Here is a 19,144-nt window from a genome sequence, read left to right as displayed (position 1 = left end):
ATTGTGAAGCTTGTGCCCCTTTGCCAGGCCCGCTGCCTGCGGCCCCTCTCCCAGATTCCAGCCCCAGCTCTGTGCTGACTGAGCTGCTCTCACCTGGGGACAGCGCGTCACAATCGGCCCCAGCGCACCTGAGCTGGAGAGGAGGCCCCGCCCCATAGCCGCGCCGCCATTGGTTGGAGGACCACGCCGCCCAGTTCAGTCCTCCCAGCTCAGCCCTCATCCTATTGGTCAGAGCTCCCGTCGGTCACAGGCCCGGGCCGGCCTCCATCCACCTGATTGGGCCTCTTCCTGTGATGACGTCACAATCGGGCCTCAGCCTCAGCGCCTGGGAGGAAGGTCCCGCCCCCTAGCCGCGTCGCCATTGGTTGGAGGACCAGGCCGCCCAGTTCAGTCCTCCCAGTTCAGCCTTCTTCCTATTGGTCAGCGCTCCCGTCAGTCAGAATCACATTGCTCCGGCTCACTCCGCCACCCCGCGAGGCTCAATTCGCTCCGTTCGGCGTCCACGGAGGTCCCGCCCGCCCGACTCTCAGGTTTGGTTTTTCTCGTGTCTTACTTTATAATCTCGCTCTCCGGTCCCCACCTCACCTTGATTTAAATCGTTTCCCCAACACTTGACTTTACCCCGGCCGCTGATTCCACCTCTTCCCCGGGCCCGGCCTTCCGTTTGCTCCCCGGAGGCCCCGCACAGGTGCACTGGCAGCCTCGTTTTGTGGTGGGGCCGAATGAGCATGCGCGGCCCCGCCTCTCCACATTTAAAGGGACACCCACCCCCTCCACACTTAAAGGGATACCACCCCCTCAACATTTAAAGTGACACCCACCCCCTCCACATTTAAAGGGACACCCACCCCCTCCACATTTAAAGGGACTCTCCCCCCTCTCATGTCCTCTACTGTGGAGGAGGAATTCCTGGAGTGTTTACGGGATGGTTTCCTGGACCAATATGTCAAGGAACCAACCAGAGATCAGGCCATCTTAGACTGGGTATTATGTAACGAGAAAAGATTAATTAGCAATCTTGTTGTACGAGGCCCCTTGTGTCGGAGTGATCATAATATGATCGAATTCTTCATTAAGATGGAGAATGAAGTTGTTGACTCAGAGACTAGGGTCCTCAATTTAAATAAAGGAAACTACAATGGTTTGAGGCGCGAGTTGGGTAGAATTGATTCAGGAATGTCACTCGAAGGGTTGATTGTGGATAGGCAATGGCAAACATTCAAAGACCGCATGGATGAACTACAGAATTTGTTCATCCCAGTTTGGCATAAAAATAAAACAAAAAAGGTGACTCAACCGTAGCTAACAAGGGAAATTAGGGATAGCATAAGATCCAAGGAGAGGACATATAAATTGGCCAGAAAAAGCAGTAAACCTGAGGATTGGGAGCAGTTTAGGATTCAACAAAGGAGGACAAAGGGATTAATTAAGAAGGGGAAAATAGAATATGAGAGTAAGGTTGCAGGTAACATAAAAACTGACTGTAAAAGCTTTTATAGATATGTGAAGAGAAAAAGAACATAAGAATTAGGAGCAGAAGTAGGTCTGAAACAATTGTGTTAAACTTAAATAAAGGCAATTACAAGGGTATTAAGACAGAGTTGGGTAAAGTGGACTGGGAAAATAGATTAAAAGGTAAGATGGTAGATAAGCAGTGGCAGACTTTTAAGGAGATATTTCTTAACACTCAACAAAGATATATTCCAGTGAGAGAGACTCTGAGAAGGATGAACTAAGGAAGTTAAGGAGGGTATCAAATTGAAAGAAAAGGCGTACAATGTTGTGAAGATTAGTGGTAGGCCAGAAGATTGGGAAATTTTTAGAAACTTGGAAAGGATGACTAAAAAAATAAAAATGTGAGAGAAGATGAATTATGAGTAAACTAGCAAGAAATATAAAAACAGACAGTAAGAGCTTCTACAAGTATATAAAAAGGAAGAGAGTAGCTAAAGTAAACATTGGTCCCTTAGAGGATGAGACTGGGGAATAATGGGAAACAAGGAAATGGCAGAGACTTTGAACAAATATTTTGTATCTGTCTTCAAGGGAGAAGACACTAAAAGCATCCCAATAATAGCGGAAAATCAAGGGGCAAAAGGGAGGGAGGAACTTAAAACAATCAGTATCACTGGAGAAAAAGTACTAGGCAAACTAATGGGACTACAGGCTGACAAGTCCCCTGGACCTGATGGCCTGCATCCTGGGGTCTTAAAAGAAGTGGCTACAGAGATAGTGGATATTTTGGTTGTAATCTTCCAAACTTCCCTAGACTCTGGAAAGGTTCCAGCAGATTGGAAAACTGCAAATGTAACGCCCATATTCAAGAAAGGAGGGAGACAGATAGCAGGAAACTATAGGCCAGTTAGCCTAACATCTGTCACTGGGAAGATGCTGGAATCCATGATTAAGGAAGTAGTAGCAGGACATTTAGAAAATCATAATACTGTAGGAGTCTACCTACTCCTAGCAAAAAATACTGAACTCGGAGAGGTTCAACAGAAAAGGTTTAATTGTTGAGGCTGCATGCTGAACACAAAATGGAGTCAGAGACTACACAAAGTACAACTCTCTTTCATCAGTGCACAGCTTCGACTGCTCCTCCCCCACTCTGGGCTTAACTATGTTGCAGATCGAGTTTCTTAAAGGTGTGATCCTTCTTAAAGGCATGACGCCTGATTTATAGTCTACGGACCGGAAAGCGGATTGTGTCCGTTCTGTGATCGGTACGCCACACAGCTCCCCCCAGAATCCGCTAGTAGGGAGTGTACGAACCGGCGTGGCGGCTTGATGGCACGGCCGGAACGGCTCTTGGCGGTTGCTGTCGGGAGCGGGGCGGTCGGACGCGTCGGGCTCTTAGGCGGTCTGCCCCGCGGTGGGGGTTGGCCCACTTGAACGGGTTCGTCGGGCTCTAGGTGCGCCAGCTTGAGCCGGTCGACCGACACCTTGTCAGTTCTGCCGCCCACTTTGAGGAGGAAGAACTTGTTCCCTGTCTGGAGTACCTTGTAAGGTCCGTCGTATGGGGGCTGTAGAGGTCCTCGGTGGGCGTCATGGCGCACGAAAACAAATTTGGCCATGTGCAGGCTAGGTGGTACGCGGGTTGCTGGTTCGCCGTGCCGGCCGGTGGGTACCGGAGCGAACTGTTGTGCTCGGTTGGCGAAAGTGCAGCGTTGCTGGTCAGCCGATCATGGGGTCGTGGTGGTGGGCAGGAACTCTCGGGGTATGCGCAACGGCTGGCCGTACACGAGTTCTGCCGCTGAGGCTTGCAGGTCTTCCTTGACCGCGGAGTGTAGGCCGAGTAGCACCTACGGGAGGCGGTCGATCCAAGCCTCGTCCTCGAGGCTGGCGCGGAGGAACGCCTTCATGGACCTGTGGAATCGCTCGCACAGTCCGTTGGCTTGGGGGTGGTAAGCCATGGTGCGGTGAACGGCCACCCCGAGGTTTCGGGCGATGGCGGCCCACAGATCAGAGGGGAACTGCGGGCCTCTATCCGACGTCATGTCGGAGGGGACGCCGAACCGAGCGATCCAGGTACCGATGAACGCCCTCGCGATGGCGGCGGTGGTGGTGGACGTCAGTGGAATGGCCTCGGGCCAGCGGGTGGTACGGTCCACGATTGTCAGCAGGTGCGTGTGACCTTGTGATGGCGGCAGGGGGCTGACGAGGTTGATGTGGATGTGGTCAAACCTTCTTTCTGGCATGGTGAACTCCTCGAGTGGGGCTTTGACGTGTTGGTGGATTTTGGCACGCTGGCAAGCTATGCAGGATCTGGCCCAGACGCGCACATCTTTGCGCAGGCCGCGCCAGACAAATCGGTTGGCCACCAGTCTAATGGACGCGCGGGTGCCGGGGTGTGAGAGGCCGTGGACGATGTCGAACACCCGTTTTCGCCAGGACGCCGGGACTACGGGGCGGGGTTGTGCCAAGGAGGTGTCGCATTTGACTGTGACGGCAGACGGACCGCAGGTGACGTCGGTCAGTCGCAGCCCTGGGAGGGTTGTGGGCGCGGAGAGCAGATCGGGGTCGGTGCGTTGCTCCGCTGCCAGTTGAGCATAGTCCACTGCCAGGTGGACGGCGGGGCGGGATAGGCAGTCGGCCACCACGTTGTCTCGACCGGAGACGTGCCGGATGTCCGTGGTGAATTCGGACACCGCGGCAAGCTGGCGGGCAGGGGAATGGCTCCGTCCTGCGTGATGTGGTGGCCGAGGAATTCGATCCTGCTGAGGCCGAATTGGCACTTGGCTGGGCTGATGATGAGCCCATGCTCACTGAGCCGCTGGAACAGGGTGCGGAGGTGCTCGATGTGTTCCTGCTTGGAGGAACTAGCTACCAGGATGTCATCCAGGTAGACAAAGAGGAACTTCAGGTCCCGGAGGACCGAGTCCATGAGCCGTTGGAAGGCCTGGGCCGCGTTTTTGAGGCCGAAGGGCATTCGGAGGAACTCGAATAGCCCAAAAGGGGTGATTATGGCCGTCTTGGGAACGTCCGTGGGGTGGACTGGCACCTGATGGTAACCACGCACCAGGTCGACTTTGGAGAAGACTGAGCGGCCGGCCAGTATAGCCGAGAAGTCTTGAATGTGCGGTATGGGGTACCGATCCGGCGTGGTGGCGTTGTTTAGCCGCCGGTAGTCCCCGCAGGGGCGCCATCCCCCGTCGGGTTTGGTGACGATGTGGAGTGGGGAGGCCCAGGGGCTGTTGGAGCGGCGGATGATGCCGAGCTGTTCCATTGTGGTGAACTCGGCCCGCGCGATCTCCAGCTTGGCCGGGTCCAGCCTGCGGGCGTGGGCATACACCGGTGGGCCTGTGGTGGGGATGAAGTGTTCTACCCCGTGCTTAGCAACCTTCGCGGAGAAGGTCGGGTTGGTGAGGGCTGGGAACTCAGCCAGGAGTGCTGAGTAGTCGTCCATTGAGCGGGCGCGGCACTGCCACGCCATTTCGGCGGGTTGGGGGGGCCATGGCGCCCGGGATAGGTGACATGGTGTTCATGTCCACGAGGCGGCGCCGAAGCATGTCGACCAACAGGCCATGGGCGCACAGGAAATCCGCACCGAAGAGCGGGGAGAGCAGCTTGGCGGTGATAAACTCCCAGTGGTAGCGGTGGCCTGCGAGGTCGATGGTGACGGTGCGGGTGCCGTACGTCTGGATGTTGGTGCCATTGGTGGCAGCCAGCGCAGGGCCGCGGCTGCCTCACTGGATCTCGAGGGCGGACGCAGGGATGATGCTGCGCTGCGCGTCCGTGTCGCACAGGAAACGGTGTCCGGAGGCGCTGTCCGTAACGTACAGCAGCGCGCCTACTTGCCCCACGGCCATCGTGTAGGCCGGTGTGGGGGCGGTTGGAAACGTGCAGGGATGGCTGCAGCGGCGTGCCCGTGCGCCGAACCGGGTATGGAAGTAGCAGTAGCCCTGGGTCGGAGGGCTTGGGGGACGCGGGGGCCTGGGGGGCCTCGTGGCCGAGCTGTGTGGCCACGCGATAGAGAGTGGAGCGCGCGCCGACGCTGCGGAGGCCAGGCTGGGGGTGACGGCGTGGTTGGAGCTGGCGGACAGGAGCTTATCGGCTTCGTCGGCCAGGGCCTCGAGGTCCGTGAGGCTGGACGCCACGATCGCCGGGCGGATGCTGGGAGGTAGTTGGCGGATAAAGAGCGTGCGGAAGAGGTAGCCAGGCGGTTTCTCGTCGGTCAGAGCAAGCATGTGTGAGAGCAATTCTGACGGCGTGGAGTCACCGAGGCCCGGGAGGTCGAGGAGGTGGCAGTTGCGCACGAATTGGGAGGCTGTGAATTTTTTAATGAGCGCGGCCTTGAGATGTGCGTACTTGCCTTCCTCCGGAGGGTTTTGTAGTGTTGTCCAGACTTTCGTGATTGTGGAGCTGCCCAGGGAGGCGAGGAGGTAGTCGTACATCGTTGCGTCGGCGGTGATGCCGCGGAGTCGGAATTGCGATTCGGCTTCAAGGAACCAGGCGGTGGCCAGGTTCTCCCAGAACTCCGGCAGCTTCACAGAAACTGCGTTTGTGTCAGCCATGGTTACGCTTAGGAGTCGTCCTGAGCGTCGGGGTCACCAATGTAGGAGTCTACGTATGCTGAACACAAAATGGAGTCAGAGACTACACAAAGTACAACTCTCTTTCATCAGTGCACAGCTTCGACTGCTCCTCCCCCGCTCTGGGCTTAACTATGTTGCAGATCGAGTTTCTTAAAGGTGTGATCCTTCTTAAAGGCATGACGCCTGATTTATAGTCTACGGACCAGAAAGCGGATTGTGTCCGTTCTGTGATCGGTACACCACAATACAATCAAGCAGAGTCAACATGGTTTTATGAAAGGGAAATCGTGTTTGACAAATTTATTAGAATTCTTTGAGGAAAGGTTGAGTAGGTTGGGCCTCTACTCATTGGAATTCAGAAGAATGAGAGGCGATCTTATTGAAACATATAAGATTGTGAGGGGGCTTGATCGGGTGGATGCGGTGAGGATGTTTCCACTGATGGGTGAGACTAGAACTAGGGGGCATAATCTTAGAATAAGGGGCTACCCTTTCAAAACTGAGATGAGGAGAAACTTCTTCACTCAGAAGGTAGTAAATCTATGGAATTTGCTACCTCAGATAGCTGTGGAAGCTGCGACATTAAATACATTTAAAACGGAGATAGACAGTTTCCTAGCTGATAAGGGAATTAGGGGTTACGGGGAGAGGGCAGGAAACTGGACGTGAGTCTAGGTTCGGATCAGCCACGATCCTGTTGAATGGCGCAGCAGGCCCGAGGGGCCGTATGGCCTACTTCTGCTCCTACTTCTTATGTTCTTATGTTATGTAACGAGCAGGGTGGATAAAGGGGAACCAGTAGATGTAGTGTAGTCCATTCTATTTCCCTCACTTCTGCTCTCACCCCTTCCCCTCCCTCCCAGAACCACGATAGGGTTCCCCTTGTGCTCACCTTTCACCCCACCAACCTCCACATTTAACGGATCATCCTCCGCCATTTCCGCCACCTCCAGCGTGATCCCACCACCAAACACATCTTCCCCTCACCTCCCCTTTCAACATTCCGAAGGGACCGCTCCCTCCGCGACACCCTGGTCCACTCCTCTATCACCCCCAACACCCCTTCCCCTTCACCCGGCACCTTCCCGTGCAAGCGCAGGAGATGCAACACCTGCCCTTTTACCTCCTCCCCTCCCACTGTCCAGGGCCCCAAACACTCCTTCCAGGTGAAACAGTGATTTACTTGTACTTCTTGCAATTTAGGAAACTGTGTTCGCTGCTCACGATGCGGTCTCATAGAGTCATAACGGCACAGAAGGAGGCCATTCGGCCCATCGAGTCCGTGCCAGCTCTCTGTAGAGCAATCCAGTCAGTCCCACTCCCCCGCTCTATCCCCGTAGCCCTGCAAGTTTATTTCCCTCAAGTGCCTATCCAGTCTCCCCTTGAAAACATCGAGTGTCTCCACTTCCACCACTTCCGTCAGCAGCGAGTTCCAGGTCCTCACCACTCGCTGCGTAAAAAAGTTTTTCCTCACATCCCCCCTGTATCTCTTGCCCAAAACCATAAATCTGTGTCCCCTAGTCCTTGTACCATCAACTAGTGGGAACAGCCTTTCCCCGTCTAGCCTATCCAAACCCATCATAATCTTGTACACCTCTGTCAAATCACCCCTCAACCTCCTTTGCTCTAATGAAAACAAATCCAGCTTCTCCAACCTGCCCCTGTAGCTAAGATCCCCCATCCCCGGAACCATTCTGGTAAATCTCCTCTGCACCCTCTCAAGGGCCTTCACATCCTTCCTAAAGTGTGGTGACCAGAACTGGACGCAATACTCCAGTTGTGGCCTAACCAGCGCTTTATAAAGGTTCAGCATAACTTCTCTACTTTTGTACTCAATACCTTTATTATGAAGCCCAAGATCCCATATGCTTTGTTAACCACTCTCTCAATATGTCCTGCAACCTTCAGGGACCTATGCACATTAACTCCCAGGTCCCTCTGTCCCTGCACACTCTTTAAAACTGTGCCATTAAGTGTATATTGCCTCTCCCTGTTCCTTCTGCCAAAATGCATCACCTCACACTTCTCTGTATTAAATCCCATCTGCCACTCTGCCCATTCTATTAGCCTTTCTATGTCCTGTTGCAGTCGACTGGTACCATCCTCACTGTTTGCCACACCCCCAAGTTTGGTGTCATCGGCATATTTCGCAATTCTACTCTGTATTCCAATATCCAGGTCATTTATATATATCCAAAAAAAAAGTGGCCCCAGCACTGACCCTTGGGGAAAACCACTGTCTACAATCCTCCAGTCTGAAAAAGAGCCATTTACCACAACTCGCTGTTTTCTGTCCTTAAGCCAATTCCTTATCCAAGCTGCCACTGACCCACCTATTCCATGAGCCTCAATTTGTTAACCAGCCTTCTATTTGGTACTTTGTCAAACACCGTCCGAAAATCCATGTGGACAACATCCATTGCATTCCCTTCATCAATCCTCCCTGTTACTTCATCAAAAATTTCAATTAGATTAGTCTGTCACTTTAATTCTCCTCTACATTGGGGAGACCAAACGCAGATTGGGCGACCGCTTTGCAGATCACCTCCGTTCAGTCGGTAAGGGTGACCCCGAGCTTCCGGTCGCCTGTCACTAATTCTCCGCCCCACTCCCTCTCTGTCCTCGCCCTCTTACACTGTTCCAATGAAGCTCAATGTAAGCTCGAGGAACAGCACCTCATCTTTCGATTAGGCACTTTACAGCTTTCTGGACTCAACATCGAGTTCAACAATTTCAGACCATAACCTCGGCCCCGATCTCTTTCTTTCATTTTTTGTCTCTCTCACATGGCAGCTGCCATTTCCATTTACACTTCATCTCGTGTCATCTTCTGTTTCTTAACTTGTCCCATTAAGGAAGTGATAGCAGGGCATTTAGAAAATCATGATATAGTCAAGCAGAGTCAGCATGGTTTTATGAAAGGGAAATCATGTTTGACAAATTTGCTGGAGTTCTTTGAGGATGTAATGAGCAGGGTGGATAAAGGGGAACCAGTAGATGTGGTGTATTGGGATTTCCAGAAGGCATTTGAGAAGGTAAACATAGCAACATAGAAGATAGGAGCAGGAGTAGGCCATTCAGCCCCTCGAGCCTGCTCCACCATTCAATGCGATCATGGCTGATCATCCAAATTCAGTACCCTGTCCCTGCCTTCTCCCCATATCCCTTGATCCCTTTAGCCTTAAGAAATATATCCAACTCCTTGAATATATTTAATGAATTGGCCTCCATTGCCTTCTGTGGTAGAGAATTCCACAGGTTCACCGCTCTCTGGGTGAAGAAATTCCTCCTCATTTCTGTCCTAAATGGCTTAACCCTTATCCCTAGACTGTGACCCCTGGTTCTGGACTCCCCAACCATCGGGAACATCCTTCCTCAAACAAGGCGACCAAAACTGCACACAATACTCAAGATGTGGTCTCACCAAGGCCCTGTACAACTGCAGCAAGACATCCTTGTTCCTGTACTCAAACCCCCTCGCTATGAAGGCCAACATGGCATTTGCCTTCTTAACCGCCTGCTGCACCTGCATGTTTACCTTCAGTGACTGGTGCACAAGGACACCCAGGTCTCGTTGCACTTCCCCTTCTCCCAATCTATTGCCATTCAGATAATAATCTGCCTTTCTGTTTTTGCCACCAAAGTGGATAACCTCGCATTTATCCATGTTATATTGCATCTGCCATGCTTTTGCCCAATCACCCAACCTGTCCAAATCATCCTGGAGTTTCTCAGCATCCTCCTCACAGCACACACGCCCACCCAGCTTTGTGTTGTCTGCAAACTTGGAGATATTACATCTAGTTCCCTTGTCTAGATCATTAATATATATTGTGAATAGCTGGGGTCCAAGGACCGATCCCTGCGATACCCCACTAGTCACTGCCTGCCACTCGGAAAAAGACCCGCTTATTCCAACTCTTTGCTTTCTGTCTGCTAACCGGTTCTCTATCCAAGTCAATACCTTGCCCCCAATCCCATGTGCCTTAACTTTACACGCTAATCTCTTATGCGGGACCTTATCAAAAGCCTTCTGAAAGTCCAAATACACCACATCCACTGGTTCTCCCTTATCTATTTTACCAGTTACATCCTCAAAAAAAAAGGTGTCACATAAAATGTTACTGCACAAGGTAAGAGCTCACGGGGTTGGGGTTAATACATTAGCATGGATAGAGGATTGGCTAACTTACAGAAAACAGAGAGTCGGGATAAATGGGTCATTTTCAGGTTGGCAATCTGTAACTAGTGGGGTGCCACAGGGATCAGTGCTGGGGCCTCAACTATTTACAATCTATATCAATGACTTGGATGAAGGGACCGAGTGTACTGTCGTCAAATTTGCTAACAATACAAAGATAGGTGGGAAAGCAAGTTGTGAGGAGGACACAGAGTCTGCAAAGGGATATAGATCGGTTAAGTGAGTGGGCAAAACATTGGCAGATGGCGTATAATGTGGGAAAATGTGAGGTTATCCACTTTGGTCGGAAAAATAGGAAAGCAAATTGTTATTAAATGGAGAGAGACTACAGAACGCTGCGGTACAGAGGGATCTGGGGGTCCTCGTACATGAAACACAAACAGTTAACATGCAGGTACAGCAAGTAATTAGGAAGGGAAATGGAATGTTGGCCTTTATTACAGGGGGATTAAAAGTAGGGAAGTCCTGCTACAACTGTACAGGGCGTTGGTGAGACCACACCTGGAGTACTGCGTACAGTTGTGGTCTCCTTATTTAAGGAGGGATATACTTGCATTGGAGGCAGTTCAGAGAAGGTTCACGAGGTTGATTCCTGGGGTGAAGGGGTTGTCTTATGAGGAAAGGTTGAGCAAGTTGGGCCGATACTCATTGGAGTTTAGAAGAATGAGAGGTGATCTTATTGAAACATAAGATTCTGAGGGGGCTCGACAGGGTGGATGCTGAGAGGATGTTTCCCCTCGTGGGGGAATCTAGAACTCGGGGGCATAGTCTCAGAATAAGGGGTCGCCCATTTAAGACGGAGATGAGGAGGAATTTCTTCTCTGAGGGTCGTGAATCTTTGGAATTCTCTACCCCAGAGAGCTGTGGAGGCGGAGTCACTGAATATATTCAAGGCTGAGACAGACAGATGTTTGAACTACAGGGGAGTCGAGGGTCATGGGGAACAGGCAGGAAAGTGGAGGTGAGGCCAAGATCAGATCAGCCATGATCTTATTGAATGGTGGAGCACGGGTTAGACACAGAGTAAAGCTCCCTCTACACTGTCCCATCAAACACTCCCAGGGCAGGTACAGCACGGGTTAGATACAGAGTAAAGCTCCCTCTACACTGTCCCATCAAACACTCCCAGGGCAGGTGCAGCACAGGTTAGATACAGAGTAAAGCTCCCTCTGCACTGTCCCATCAAACACTCCCAGGGCAGGTACAGCACGGGTTAGATACAGAGTAAAACTCCCTCTACACTGTCCCATCAAACACTCCCAGGGCAGGTACAGCACGGGTTAGATACAGAGTAAAGCTCCCTCTGCACTGTCCCATCAAACACTCCCAGGGCAGGTAGAGCACGGGTTAGATACAGAGTAAAGCTCCCTCTACACTGTCCCATCAAACACTCCCAGGGCAGGTACAGCACGGGTTAGATACAGAGTAAAGCTCCCTCTACACTGTCCCAGCAAACAATCCTAGGGCAGTTACAGCACGGGTTAGATACAGAGTAAAGCTCCCTCTACACTGTCCCATCAAACAATCCTAGGGCAGTTACAGCACGGGTTAGATACAGAATAAAGCTCCCTCTACACTGTCCCATCAAACACTCCCAGGGCAGTTACAGCACGGGTTAGATACAGAGTAAAGCTCCCTCTACACTGTCCCATCAAACACTCCCAGGGCAGGTACAGCACGGGTTAGATACAGAGTGTCAGCCGTGCCTCAGGCGGCAGCACTCTCTCCTCTGAGTCAGAAGGTTGTGGGTTGAAGTCCCACTCCAGAGACTCGAGTCTAAAACTCTGTGCTGCCCCTCCAGTGCAGTGCTGAGGGAGTAAAGCCCAGTGCAGAGTAAAGTTCCCTCTGCACTGCTCCACTAACAGGCCTGAGCCCCAAACTCAGAAGAGCGCCCTCTGCTGCATTCCACTTGTCTCAGCAGTGGGAGAAGCGGGCGGCGGAAGTCCCGCCCCTCGGACACTCCGATTGGTTGGAGGACCCGCTGCCATCTCAGTGCTCCGAGCTCCGCCCACTCTCTCCCTATTGGTCGGAGCTCCCGTCAGTCACCGCCGTGGAGTTGATGATGTGCCCCGGGAGGGCGCTGGGACGGTGCGGTTTGTATTTTCTTTTTATTCATCTCCCCGCCCGCGCTTCTCTCTGCTATATAAAAAAACCCCTGATAAAACTCACTTTCCGCCGGTGACCCCGGGCCTTCCCCAGAATGCGAGGCCCTGCGCAGGCGCAGTAACGACTCATCCTCGGGAGCGGGGCCCAGCGGCGCATGCGGAGTAGGGGGAGGGGGCAGGGCCTGTTCAGAGCCCGCGCTCACCTTGGAGCGGCGCATGCGAAGTAGGGGAGGGGGCGGGGCCTGTTCAGAGCTCACATCCAACAATGAGAACAACAACTTGTATTTCTATAGCGCCTTTAACGTAGGAAAACATCCCAAGGCGCTGCACAGGAGTATTGTAAGACATTCCCACAGAAATCACAGAAACCCCACAGTGCAGATAGAGGCCATTTCGGCCCATCGAGCCTGCACCGACACATATCCCACCCGATCCCTATAACCCCAACAGATATCCCACCCTATCCCTGTAACCCCACGTATTTAAGCCCCCTAACACTAAGGATCAATTTATCATAGCCAATCAACCTAACCTGCACATCTTTGGACTGTGGGAGGAAACCGGAGCACCCGGAGGAAACCCACGCAAACACAGGGAGAATGTCTGTGTGGAGTTTGCACAGTCACCCGAGGCCGGATTCGAACCCGGGTCCCTGGCGCTGTGACCCCGAGCCACAAGGAGAAATTAGGGCAGATGGCCAAAAGCTTGGTCACAGAGGTGGGTTTTAAGGAGCGTCTCGGCAGGAATGATGTATGAGGAGAGATTGGGTCGATTGGGCTTATACATAGTCATAGAGTTATACAGCACGGATAGAGGCCCTTCGGCCCATCGTGTCCGCACCGGCCATCAAGCCCTGTCTAATCTAATCCCATATTCCAGCATTTGGTCCGTAGCCTTGTATGCTGTGGCATTTCAAGTGCTCATCCAAATGCTTCTTAAATGTTGTGAGGGTTCCTGCCTCCACAACCCTTTCAGGCAGTGAGTTCCAGACTCCAACCACCCTCTGGGTGAAAAAGTTCTTTCTCAAATCCCCTCTAAACCTCCCGCCCTTTACCTTGAATCTATGCCCCCTAGTTATTGACCCCTCTACTAAGGGAAAAAGCTCCTCAGCATCCATCCTATCTATGCCCCTCATAATTTTGTACACCTCAATCATGTCCCCCCTCAGCCTCCTCTGCTCCAAGGAAAACAAACCCAATCTGCCCAGTCTCTCTTCATAGCTGAAGCGCTCCAGCCCTGGTAACATCCTGGTGAACCTCCTCTGCGCCCTCTCCAACGCGATCACATCCTTCCTGTAGTGTGGCGACCAGAACTGCACACAGTATTCCAGCTGGAGTTTAGAAGAATGAGAGGGAATCTCATTGAAACTTATAAAATTCTAACAGGACTAGATGCAGGAAGGATGTTCCCGATGGTTGGGGAGTCCAGAACCAGGGGTCACAGTCTAAGGATAAGGGGTAAGCCATTTAGGACAGAGATGAGGAGGAATTTCTTCACCCAGAGAGTGGTTAAACTGTGGAATTCTCTACCACACAAGGCAGTTGAGGCCAGTTCATTAAATATATTCAAGAAGGAGTTAGATATATTTCTTAAGGCTAAAGGGATATGGGGAGAAGACAGGGACAGGGTACTGAATTTGGATGATCAGCCATGATCGCATTGAATGGCGGAGCAGGCTCGAGGGGCCGAATGGCCTACTCCTGCTCCTATCTTCTATGTTTCTAGAACCAGGGGTCACAGTTTTACATCTCCACCTTTCCCAGCCCAGGGGCAGTGAAGCTGATTTTCAGGCCCCAGCTGCTGCACAGGTTGGTTGAAAGGATCAGCAGTAATGGCGGCTGCAATCCCCACAAGCCCCCGCGCTCCAGCAAGCGGTCTGGCCGCCGCGCTGAGTTGTGGCTGTCCCCGCGCATGCGCCCCATGGCCCCGCCCTCTCCTGCTCCACAGGCGCCGGGCCCGCACCGCGCATGCTCAGCACACACCCTGGACCACTGTCAATCATCCTCCCCCGCGCCTGCGCACTGGGCCCGAGCTCCAGGCTGCCGCGCGGGGTTTTCTTTGTAAAGTCGGTGTTGGTGAAGAGCTGCAATCAGTGAGGGAAAGTGAGTTTTCCCCCAGATCCGATTGAGATCAGAGGAGGGGAGAGAATAAAGGGGAATCCAAACCTGAGAGTCCGCGGATCCGGGCCCCGAGCGGAGCTGCTTCAATTTGGCGGAGCGCGCTCCAGGGACCCGGGCCCAGGGCTTGATTGACGGGAACTTCTGACCAATAGGGAGCGAGCGGGGTGGGGCTGGAGGAGCGAGCCGGCGCCCCGCGCGCTCACCCCGCTCTTCGCCCAACCAGTCACGTCAAGACGTCGCCGTCGTACAATGATAGACGTGAGCTCTCCACCAATGAGCGAGGGGAGGCTGAGCCTGGAGGACTGACCGAGGGGCTTTGGTCCTCCAACCAATCGCGGTGAAGAAGGAGGCGGGACCTGGAACCGGCTGATTGGACGGATCGGCCCGCCGCCATTTTGTAAAGTGGCTCAGGATCTGTGAGCCCGGAAAAGTTTATTTTTAATGTTCCTTTCACATTTTACAGCTCAAACTAATTTTGTTTTGCAGAAGATACTTTTTATTAAATAAAAGAAGTTCGCTTTTCAGTTGATGAAATAACAAACCCTGTGGAACAAATACTTGTGAGTAAAAATATTTCTTCTCCCTGAATTAATTTTCTTAATATTAATTTTCAGCATTTTTAATTATTAATTTCAAGCACTTTAAGAGAAATATGGGAGTGGTGGGGTTTCTCTTAAAGGGACAGGCGCACTCTTCTATATGTGATTTTCATTAAAGGGATCGCGTCCCTGTGGATGACTGATTTTAAAGGGACAGCGTCTCCCTTTTTATAATGTATATGTAAGAGACTGACATTTAAAGTAGGGCAAATCCCCTGCTCCCGTGAGTGCTTGGTGAGAAATCAGGTGCTGTTTGCTCTCGCCCCCTCCCAATTTTCTGCCAAGGGACAGAAAGCAGAGAGTAGTGGTGAACGGTTTCTTTTCAGACTGGAGGGAGGTAAACAGTGATGTTCCCCAGGGGTCGGTATTAGGATCAATGTTCCCACTAATATTTTGAGGTTCAGCATAACTTCTCTACTTTTTTACTCTATTTATGAAGCCCAATATCCCATATGCTTTGTTAACCACTCTCTAATTCTTTTGAGGTGCGTGGCCCCTTTAACGGGCTGCACGGCCCATTCAAATTTCCGCGCATGCGCGTTTATTCCATTTATAGGGCGGTGAGCCGGCTGCGCGGGACCTCCAGACCGCTGCGTGGCCGCGCAACTTAACGTGAACATTGATTCGGACCACTGCTTTTTTTGATATATATCAATGACCTGGACTTGGGGATCCAGGGTAAAATTTCAAAATTTACAGATGACACAAAACTCGGAAATGTAGCAAACAATGAGGATAGTAACAGACTTCAGGAGGACGGAGCCAGACTGGTGAAATGGGCAGAAACATGGCAGATTAAATTTAATGTAGAGAAGTGTGAAGTGATTCATTTTGGTAGGAAGAATGAGGAGAGGCAATATAAACTAAATGGTCCAGTTTCAAAGAGGGTGCAGGAACAGAGAGGCCTCGGGGTGTATGTACACAAATCTTAGAAGGTGGCAGGACAAGTTGAGAAGGCTGTTAAAAAAGCAGACAGGATCCTTGACTTTATTAATGGAGGAATAGAGTACAAAAGCAAGCAGGTTATGCTAAGCCTTTATAAAACACTGGTTAGGCCTCAGCTGGGCACCACACTTTAGGAAGGATGTCAAGGCCTAAGAGAGGGTGCAGAAGAAATTGACGAGAATGGGACCAGGGATGAGGGACTTGAGTTACGTGGAGAGACGGGAGAAGCTGGGGTTGTTCTCCTTAAGCAAAGAAGATTAAGAGGAGATTTGATAGAGTTGTTCAAAATCAGGATGGATTTTGAGAGAGTAAATAAGGAGAGACCGTTTCCAATGGCTGAAGGGACAGAAACCAGATTTAAGGCGATTGGTAAAAGAACCAGAGGTGACATGAGGAAACAGATTTTTACACCAAGTTGTTGTGATCTGGAATGCGCTGCCTGAAAGGGTGGTGGAAGCAGATTCGATATTATAATTCAAAAGAGATTGAGATAAATACTTGAAGGGAAAACATTTACAGGGCTTTGGGGAAAGAGCAGGGGGAGTGGGATTAATTGGATCGCTCTTTCAAAGAGCCGGCACAGGCACGATGGGCCGAATGGCCTCCTTCTGTGCTGTATCATTCTATGATGCTATTCTGCACAGACACACACACATACAGTCAGACAGACACACAGACACTCACTAAAATACAGTCAGACACACACTCACATTTTTTCTGCATGAACTTTTATTAATTTCAAAGACTTTACGAAAAAGGTGGGAGTGGTGGGCGGAGGGCTCTTAAAGGGACAGGGACTCTCCTTTTCAATGTGATTTTCATTAAAGGGACCGAGTCCCTCCTTGCCTGTGGAGGACCAATTTTAAAAGGACAGCATCTTGAAATCAGGTGCTGTCTGCGTGTGAACCACCTCCTCCCAATTTCCTGCCAAGCGATCCCTGCGGGCACCACTCCACTCCAGGAGTGGCTCCTAGAATCATACAGCACAGAAGGAGGCCATTCAGCCCATCGTGCCTGTGCCGGCTCTTTGAAAGAGCTCTCCATTTAGTCCCACTCCCCTGCTCTGTCCCCATAGCCCTGAAAATGTTTCCCCTTCAAGTATTTATCCAATTCCCCAGTGAACGTTATTATTGACTCTGCTTCCACCGCCCTTTCAGGCAGCGCATTCCAGATCACAACAACTCGCTGCGTCAATAAAATTCTCCTCACCTCGCCTCTGGTTCTTTTGTCAATGACCTTATATCTGTGTCCTCTGGTTACCGACCATCCTGCCACTGGAAACAGTTTCTCCTTATAAGCTACAGCTATACAAAGCCCTGGTTAGACCCCAGAGAGTCATAACGGCACAACAGGAAGCCATTCGGCCCATCGAGTCCATGCCGGCTCTCTGTGGAGCAATCCAGTCAGTCCCATTCCCCCGCTCTATCCCCGTAGCCCTGCAAGTTTATTTCCCTCAAGTGCCTATCCAGTCTCCCCTTGAAAACATTGAGTGTCTCCGCTTCCACCACTTCCGTCGGCAGTGAGTTCCAGGTCATCACCACTCGCTGCATAAAAAAGTTTTTCCTCACGTCCCCCCTGTATCTCTTGCCCAAAACCTTAAATCTGTGTCCCCTAGTCCTTGTACCATCAACTAGTGGGAACAGCCTTTCCCCATCTAGCCTATCCAAACCCATCATAATCTTGTACACCTCTATCAAATCACCCCTCAACCTCCTTTGCTCTAATGAAAACAAATCCAGCTTCTCCAACCTGTCCTTGTAGCTAAGATCCCCCATCCCCAGAACCATTCTGGTAAATCTCCTCTGCACCCTCTCAAGGGCCTTCACATCCTTTCTAAAGTGTGGTGACCAGAACTGGACGCAATACTCCAGTTGTGGCCTAACCAGCGCTTTATAAAGGTTCAGCATAACTTCTCTACTTTTGTACTCAATACCTCTATTTATGAAGCCCAAGATCCCATATGCTTTGTTAACCACTCTCTCAATATGTCCCGCCACCTTCAGGGACCTACGCACAGTAACTCCCTGGAGCACTGTGTACAGTTCTGGGCACCGCACCTCAGAAAGGATATACTGACCTTGGAAGGAGTGCAGCGCAGATTGACCAGAATGTTACCCGGGCTCCAAGGGTTAGATTATGAGGGAGAGATTGCATAAACTAGGCTTGTGTTCCCTGGAATCTAGAAGGTTAAGGAGTGATTGAGGATTTTAGGATTTTGAAAGGAATTGGTAGAGTGGATAGAGAGAAACTTTTTCTGCCGGTGGGGCAGTCGAGGACAAGGGGACATCACCTTAAAATCAGAGCCAGGCCATTCAGGAGAGAAGTTGGGAAACACTTCTTCACACAAAGGGTGGTAGAAGTGTGGAACCCTCTCCCACAGAAAGCAGTCGATGCCAGCTCAATTAATCATTTTAAATCCCAGAGCGATAGATTTTTGCTAGACAAGGGTGCAAAGGGATATGGAGCCAAGGCGGGTGGGTGGAGTTAAGACACAGATCGGCCATGATCTCATTGAATGGTGGAACAGGCTGGAGGGGCTGAATGGCCTCCTCCTGTTCCCATGCTCCTATTTACTCTATCAAAACCCTTCCTGTTTTGAACACCTCTATTAAATCTCCGCTGCACCTTCTCTGCTCCAAGGAGAACAATCCCAGCTTCTCCAGTCTCTCCACATAACTGAAATCCTCTGTGTATTTGTCGTGGGGCAGCAGGCTATAGCAAACAGCTTTCTTAAGAACATAAGAAATAGGAGCAGGAGCAGGCCATTCAGCCCTTCGAGCCTGCTCCGCCATACAATAAGATCATGGCTGATCTTCTACCTCATCTCCACCTTCCCGCCCGATCCCCATATCCCTCAATTCCCCATGAGTCCAAAAATCTATCGATCTCAGCCTTGATTATACTCAATGACTGAGCCTCCACAGCCCTCTGGGGCAGAGAATTCCAAAGATTCACCACCCTCTGAGTGAAGAAATTTCTCCTCATCTCAGTCCTAAATGTCCGACCCCTTATTCTGAGACTGTGACCCCTGGTTCTAGACTCCCCAACCAGGGGAAACAGTCTCCCAGCATCTACCCTGTCGAGACCTGTAAGAATTTTAGATGTTTCAATGAGATCACCTCTCATTCTTCAAAATTCA

General features: G+C 51.2%; 1 protein-coding gene across 1 annotated transcript; it reads right to left on the bottom strand.

Annotated features, from left to right (window-relative positions):
- Positions 1 to 5,186: 5,186 nt before the first annotated feature.
- On the bottom strand, positions 5,187 to 14,588 carry LOC147084141 (uncharacterized). The gene is made up of 2 exons (XM_085979833.1): positions 14,507 to 14,588; positions 5,187 to 6,072 (listed from the first exon to the last, which is right to left on the bottom strand). The coding sequence occupies exon 2, from the start codon at positions 6,012 to 6,014 to the stop codon at positions 5,187 to 5,189; it is 828 nt and encodes a 275-aa protein (XP_085835959.1). The 5' UTR covers positions 6,015 to 6,072; positions 14,507 to 14,588.
- Positions 14,589 to 19,144: the final 4,556 nt, after the last annotated feature.

Source organism: Somniosus microcephalus, unplaced genomic scaffold (genome assembly GCF_052327205.1).
Source record: "Somniosus microcephalus isolate GS21.2 unplaced genomic scaffold, FLI_Smic_1.0 scaffold1, whole genome shotgun sequence".
Taxonomy (NCBI): domain Eukaryota; kingdom Metazoa; phylum Chordata; class Chondrichthyes; order Squaliformes; family Somniosidae; genus Somniosus; species Somniosus microcephalus.
This window is presented reverse-complemented; position numbering and strand designations above follow the sequence as displayed.

Excerpts from the sequence above, each read along its gene's own strand:
- LOC147084141 (XM_085979833.1), bottom strand. The coding sequence starts at position 6,014 with ATGGCTGACACAAACGCAGTTTCTGTGAAGCTGCCGGAGTTCTGGGAG.